Raw genomic sequence first — 7,461 nt, 5'->3', positions numbered from 1 at the left:
GAGCCAAGATGACCCAGAGGAACAGCTGGGCCCGCTCTCTTTCCGCGGTGCTCGGGTCCAGCCTGCCTGGAGAACTTTCGGCGTGGCCAGGGTTACGAGCTGTCATTGACCCGAGTCTTTGTGTGCGCTGAGGACTCCCATGCACCTTCCCACCTCTGGCTTGGGAGGATTGCCCTGGCTGGCTCTAACCACTAGGGGCCCACTGCCTTTCCGGAACTGCACACAAGCTCACTTCCTGTGGAGCACTTGGAGAGGGCAAGCAGACAGACAGAAGCAGCGAGGGGAAATGGAGTTAGGAGGCCCCGGGGGGGAGGCAGTGGGTCCCCTCCTGAAGATGGGGCTTTGGCGATGAGGAATTAGACCACCAGTTCCTCTAGCTCCATATCATCCTGGCAAAGGGGCATAGCTCAGTGACAGGACGTCTGCTTTGCATGCAAAAGGTCTTGGGTTCAATCCTCAACATCTCCAATAAGGATGAGAGAGACCCGTGCCTGAAACTCTGGAGATTCTCTGCCAGCCTGTGTTGGCAATACTAAGCTAACCAATGATCTGATTAAGTCATGGGTAGGCAAACTAAGGCCCGGGGGCCAGATCCGGCCCAATCGCCTGGATGGTCCAGGAATCAGCGTGTTTTTACATGAGTAGAATGTCTCCTTTTATTTAAAATGCATTTCTGGGTTATTTGTGGGGCATAGGAATTTTTTCTTCCCCCCCTTCAAAATATAGTCTGGCCCCCCACAAGGTTTGAGGGAAAGTGGACCGGCTGACCTCTGGATTAAATATACGACATCATTTCTACGTTCCCAGCTCTACACTAACTGGCAGAAGCTCCCTACAGATTTGGGATGGGGACATTCCCAGGTATGCCAAGGTTTGAACTGAAGTCCACTTGCATTGTAAGGCAGGTGCTCAGACATTGGGCTATGGCTCTTGTTTAAACAGAGGGACCTGAAGACAACAAAATGATGCTCGTTCTAGGAGAGTCTAGAAGGATAGAGTTGGAAGGGACCACAAACATCATCTAGTACAACCGCCTGCAATGCAGGAATCCTTGACCCTGAGGTTAGAAGTCTCCTGCTCTGCTGAACGAGCAGCAACGGCTGGGATGGGAATGGGGCAGGCAGACTGATTCATCCTCTTTTTTCACTGCTACCCCAGAAAGTCAAACCTCCAGACCAGCCTGTCCCCACTCCTGGCCGTGCCACCTGAGGCCGATGGGAGATCCAGGGGGACACAGGTCCCTCTCCCTGTTCCTTGGCAAAGGCTGCCTCTTTCTCTCCCATGGCTGGTGCTGGAAGCCCAGCTGAGCTGCTCCCCAGTTCCCAGCCTCTTCCATCCCTGTCTCACTTCCTGTTCTCCCAGGGATAAGATGTGCTGAAGGCTAAGGGAGGGCAGGCCAGGCCGGATCCTGCCTCCCTTGGGACCTCGTCCCCACGGCAGCTGTGGGGCACGGGGGCAGGGTGGTCAAAGGATGCCGCGGAAGTGAGGGCGGGGGGCGCAGCTGGGCCTCTGTGGCTGGAGCAGGGCCAGGGAGAGAAGGAAGATGTCCTCTCAGTTCTTGGTCTCCCACCCCCATGCTCAGCAGGGACCAAAGGAGACTTTTCTTTAAGGGGGGGGGGTGTCAAATGGAAAAAATGATCCCTTGTCCTTTGTACTCACATGCTCTGCCTGCTTCCCTCCTCAGAGACCCAGCGTCTGAGCAGAGTGTTCGTTTTGCAGCGCACCTCTGGGTCGCAGGCAGCGCCATGAGAGGGGGCTGCTTTGGTGCAAATCTCTGGCAGCGCAAAACATTGGGAGAGAGCCTGGCCACAACCTCCTATGTTGCAAAGGAGCTGCTGTGCTCTTCCTAGACCAGATGTGGCTTCGCTGGGACCCAAAGACAGGCTGTGTACACACCCTACATTTGAGGCACATGACGACCTTCCCTTCAACCCCCCCCCAATTTTCCTGGGAACTGTAGTTTATCCCCATTCCCAGCACCCTTAAACTACGGTTCCCAGGATTCTTTGGGGACAGACATGTGCCTTAAATGTACAGTATGCCTGCACCCAGTGGTGCGCGGCAGAGGAAGGTGCGCTCTGCTGAAGTGGGGGGAGAGGGGGAGAAGTGTGGGTGGACAGGTGCCCCCTCCCAATATTTTGTTCAAGTTGGTTGCTTAAGGTCACAACGTCTTCCACACTGTGGCGAGATGTATTGCATTTCTACTTAAACTTACGCAATTATTTCTAAATCTGCAGCTATAAACCAACACGTGCAAATCATGCGCAAATTAACCCCTGTGCATTTTAGGCAAGTTTGCATCTTCTTTCGTCTTTTTCAGGGTCAGGAGTTCCTGGCAACGGCTCAGCAATCGAAATCCAGTAGGTGTAGGCTCAAACTGGGCTGTCGTTATCTCCCATAAAACCTGGGATTTGACCACACAATCTGTTCTGGGCCTCCCGGCCTCGGATTTCTGTGTGCGTTAGATCCCTGTGCAGTTGCGACACCCACACAGAGAGATGATTGAGGGGCCCAGAGGCAGGGCAGGCCCTTGCAGTGGGTGGGTGGGTGACCGGCCGTGTTTGGGTCACCTGCAACATGCAGCTGCTCTCTTAGTCCGAACGAACCGGCTTTGCAATGCTAGACTCTGGGATACAGGACTGGGATGTGAGCATTTTCCTTTCCTTTCTTTGCATGGGCCCAGGGAAGTTTCCCGTGACCATGCTGGAGAGGACAGGGAAGAAAACCTGGAGGTGTTCCCGAATGATCTTGGCCAGGGATTCTTCCACTGTCTCTGTCCCTGGCCTGTCTGGCAGAGTCTTCATCTCCAAGGCCTCTTGGCTAATTCTCCCATACGCTCTTTTGATTTTCAGTTACCAGCCAAGAAAGAAAAGACCTGAGCAGGGAGCGAAAAAGTTCTGGTCGCCTCCCCTCAAAACAGATACTGTAGAGCTGGGAAAACTTCAGAAAAGGGGATCCAAAATTAACCGGGGGGATTGGAGGGATTCCCCTGTGAAGGAAGGCTGCAGCATTGGGGACATTCTACTTTCGAGAGAAAGGCGAGTGAGAGGAGACATGATAGACGTTTTATAAAACGTGCATGGCAGGGAGAAAGCAGATAGAGAAAATATTTAGTCCCTCTCTAGTACCGTAACTCTAGAAACTGGGACGTGGGTGGCGCTGAGGTCTAAACCGCAGAGCCTAGGGCAGGGGTCAGCAGCCTTTTTAAGCTGTGGGCTGGTCCACTGTCCCTCAGACCATGTGGTGGGCCGGACTATATTTTGAAAAAATAATAATGAACAAATTCCTATGCCCCACAAATAACCCAGAGATGCATTTTAAATAAAAGCACACATTTTTCTCATGTAAACACACCAGGCAGGTTCCACAAATAACCCAGAGATGCATTTTAAGTAGAAGGACACATTCTATTCATGTGAAAACATGCTGATTCCCGGACTGTCTGCGGGACAGATTTAGAAGGCGATTGGGCCGCATCCGGCCCCTGGGCCTTAGGTTGCCTACCCCTGAGCCTAGGACTTGCTGATCAGAAGGTTGGTGGTTCGAATCCCTGTGACAGGGTGAGTTCCCATTGCTCGGTCCCTGCTCCTGCCAACCTAGCAGTTTGAAAGCACGTCAAAGTGCAAGTAGATAAATAGGTACCACTCTGGCGGGAAGGTAAACGGTGTTTCCGTGCGCTGCTCTGGTTCGCCAGAAGCGGCTTAGTCATGCTGGCCACATGACCTGGAAGCTGTCTGTGGACAAATGCCGGCTCCCTTGGCCTGTAAAGCGAGATGAGTGCCGCAATCCCAGAGTCATCCGCAACTGGACTTAACGGTCAGGGGTCCCTTTACCTTTTAGTAACTCTAGAACTGCAGGACGGCCATTGAAGATGAATGTTGGAAGATTTGGGACAGACGGGGGGGTCGTCCTTATTCACTCAGCGCATGTGGAACTCACTCCCACTGGAAGCAGTGACAGACCCTCCAAGTGCTCCCATTTCCCAGGGACAGTCCTGGATTTATAGAAACCATCAAGTGACAATTTCTGCGAATTTCTGTTATTAATGCAGTAAGATCTGCGAAGGAAAGGAGGATGATAAACACTAGACCACCCGCAAGAAAGAAGGAAAAGGAAAAATCATGGCACCTGCCACCAATTATATTGGAACACGTGAGCAGAGAACACATGGTTCATTTGGAAAAAGTAAGTTTTTACATTATTATTATTATTATTATTATTAATAATAATAATAATTAATAATAATAATAATAAGAAAGAGGAGCTGAGGGAAGGAGGTTTTGCTGGGGAGGTGGGAGGGGGGGAAAGGGGGGAATAATGAAGATGATTTGTTTTGATAATTTGTTATGTTGAAATTGTTAATAAAAAACTTTTAAAAAAAACTTTTGAAGAAAGCTGCGACATTCTCTCTTCCTCCTCCCTCTTCCTTCAGGTTCAGGCCTCTCTGGGAAGCAAGTCGTTTTCCCGCAAACATCGAATAAAGCCCATGTGGTTTTGAAGGCCTCCCCGAAGCAGCCGTTGACCGCCTTCACCGTGTGCCTGAAACATTACACAGATCTGACCCGTGCTTACAGCCTTTTCTCTTATGCCACCCGGAACAGCCACAACGATATCATCATCTACAAGTACAAACCCAACCAATACACCTTCTACGTGGGAGGTGAAGCAGTGACCTTCTTGACCCCAGAAAAACAGTCGCTTGAAAGAGAGACTTTGTGTGCATCTTGGGATTCTGCCACAGGGCTGGCGAGGTTGTGGGTGAACGGAAAACGTCTGCCGCCCAGGAGCCTGAAGAAAGGATACTCCATCAGCGCAGACTCATCGATTGTGCTCGGTCAAGATCAAGACACCCAGGGGGGCCGCTTTCACGGCTTTCAGGCAGACTCATCGATTGTGCTCGGTCAAGATCAAGACACCCAGGGGGGCGCCTTTCAGGTAGACGCATCGATTGGGCTCGGTCAAGATGAAGACCCCCACGGGGGCGGCTTTCAGGTAGACACATCGATTGGGCTTGGTCAAGATGAAGACATCCTGGGGGGCGGCTTTGACGGCTTTCAGGCAGACTCATCGATTGTGGTCGGTCAAGATCAAGACACCCAGGGGGGCGGCTTTGACATCAACGACTCCTATGTCGGAGAGCTGCTGGACGTGAGGATGTGGGAGAGGGTGCTGTCCCAGGAGGAAATGAAGCGTGCCCTGCTTGACGACAATATTCCTGGAAACGCCATGATTGATTGGGAAACAGTCAATTATGAAGCAAAGGGTGGTGTTATTATTGAGCGCGCATGGTCACCTTAAACACAAGAGCATGTTATGGAAAGTGGGTGTGTGATTATTCTTTAAAATGTCTTGATTGTTCATGTTTGTACGCAACTCGTTGGTGTGCAGTGAGTTTGTACGTACCAGGGAATGAACCAGACAGCTCTGCATACAAAGCAGGCACTCCACCACTGAACTATGGCCTGTCTCCAAATATTAGTGTATGAAAGTTGCCATCGTTTGTCTATCCAGCTCCGTTTCACTTACTGGTTGTTGTTTTTTTAAAAAAATCAATACTCTACAACACGGGTGTCAAACACAAGGCCCGCGGGCCGAATCCGGCCCGCTAGACCTCATCATGTGGCTCGTGTAGCCGCTGCCGGCTGCCAGCCTTCACCTTTTATTCTCGGTTGTTTTTTTTGACACAAGAAAGCCGCCTCTTCAGTGCATGCGCGGCAGCCTACAAGCCAGAGAATGTCTGCCCTCTAGCGGCGCCGGCCGTTCTACACAGGAAACCTCCACTTTACATGCATTCAGGAAACCTCCACTTGTTTTTATATTGAGCGCATGCCATCCTGTGATGTGACAGATCCAACGGCTGCCTGAACCCTTCTCTCCTGTACTATAAGTACATATGATGTATGTGGGGGGGAGGGGGTCTGCTTATTAGGGGGGGTCTGCTTATTATTCTGCTTAAAAGTCTGAGCGGTAAAAAAAATAATACTGTCTGTTACCAAAAATCATTTTTCAATAAATTGTACAATAATTGTACATCTACTTGCCATTATTCTGACTATGTTTCTGCTTTCAGAGCTAGTTATTACTTACATTATTACAAAAAACAGTAATAATTGAATGCAGTGACAATAATTTATGATAATAAAGAGTGGACACATAGTCCTACAAATACAACCGGCCCTTTGAGGGTGACCAAACTGCTGATGTGGCCCCCGATGAATTTGAGTTTGACACCCCTGCTCTACAACATGCAAAGGAGCATAGAATTATAGAATTGTAGTTGGTAGGTTTCCCCCTTGGGTCATCTAGTTCATGGGTAGGCAAACTAAAGCTTGGGGGCTGGATCCGGCCCAATCACCTTCTAAATCCAGCCCATGGATGGTCCGGGAATCAGTGTGTTTTTACATGAGTAAAATGTGTCCTTTTATTTAAAATGCATCTCTGGGTTATTTGAGGGGCACAGGAATTCGTTCATTGTTTTTCCCCCAAAATATAGTCCGGCCCCCCACAAGGTCTGAGGGACAGTGGACTGGCCCCCTGCTGAAAAAGTTTGCTGACCCCTGATCTAGTTCAACCCCCTGCAATACAAGAATCTCAACTAAAGCAGCCATCCCAGACCCTCCAAGTATCCTTATTTTCCAGGGACGTCCGTGATTTAGAGAAGCTGTTTCGGTTTCTGATTTGAACCCGGAATGTCCTGCTTTTCCTTAGGATGTCCCTATCTTCATTGGAGAAATGTTGGAGGCCACGGCATCCACAGACCCACCCACACCCCAGACCCTTTGAACAGTAAGGTCTAGGATAGAGAGCTCACCCTGTCCCAGCCCACAGCCCTCCAGGTTCAGCCCTCTCCCCAACACTGGGACCCATCAGCTCTCAGACAGTTCAGGCAGGTGGCATGAACCATGAGTTTCAGAGATGTTCTGCCGTTTCCAAATACTGTATGACTGTGGCAGCACGGCACTGATTTATTGATCAGATGGAGAGCTGCTGCCCCCTGCTGATGAGTTTATAGGACTTCAACGTGACAACCTGGGTTCGTTCTCCTAACAGCATGATTTTGCAGGGATGGGAGGAAAATGACTTGCTTGCCTGGATAGAGGAGACACAGAGGTTTGAGACTGTCTGCAGAAATAAGACATTTCCTAAGATATTTTTTTGGACTTCTCCAAACTTTGAGGCTCTGTAATCCTGCCAATACTTCCCTCTTGGGGTTGGTGACAGGAGAAGGAGTTTTGTCATTGGTGTATACAAGGAATGAGGAATTTCTGGTACTCCAATGATGGGGATGCATTTTCACCTTCCCCTGGTGATGGGAGAGTTTATCTGGGTGGCAGCAATTTGCTGTCACTGTTTTTTATTTTCCCAGAATGTTGTGGCACATCAGAAAATAAATAACTAAACTGGGAGCCTGAGGGCCACATTGCCTTTTAGGAAAATGCCCTGGGACCGCTTGGAGATTGA

At 49.9% G+C, this 7,461-nt stretch overlaps 1 protein-coding gene across 1 annotated transcript; it reads left to right on the top strand.

The window, feature by feature from the left end:
• Positions 1-1,471: 1,471 nt before the first annotated feature.
• LOC309329764 (serum amyloid P-component-like) lies at positions 1,472-5,391 on the top strand (the record flags this gene model as incomplete). The annotated part of the gene is made up of 2 exons (XM_081840775.1): positions 1,472-1,482; positions 4,392-5,391. 2 exons carry the CDS (start codon positions 1,472-1,474, stop codon positions 5,296-5,298), a joined length of 918 nt encoding a protein of 305 aa, XP_081696901.1. The 3' UTR covers positions 5,299-5,391.
• Positions 5,392-7,461: the final 2,070 nt, after the last annotated feature.

The sequence above is a fragment of the Podarcis erhardii genome (genome assembly GCF_964252035.2).
Source record: "Podarcis erhardii genome assembly, chromosome: 15".
Lineage (NCBI taxonomy): Eukaryota > Metazoa > Chordata > Lepidosauria > Squamata > Lacertidae > Podarcis > Podarcis erhardii.
Note: the sequence above shows the minus strand (reverse complement) of the source record. Positions and strands in the feature narration are given on the sequence as shown.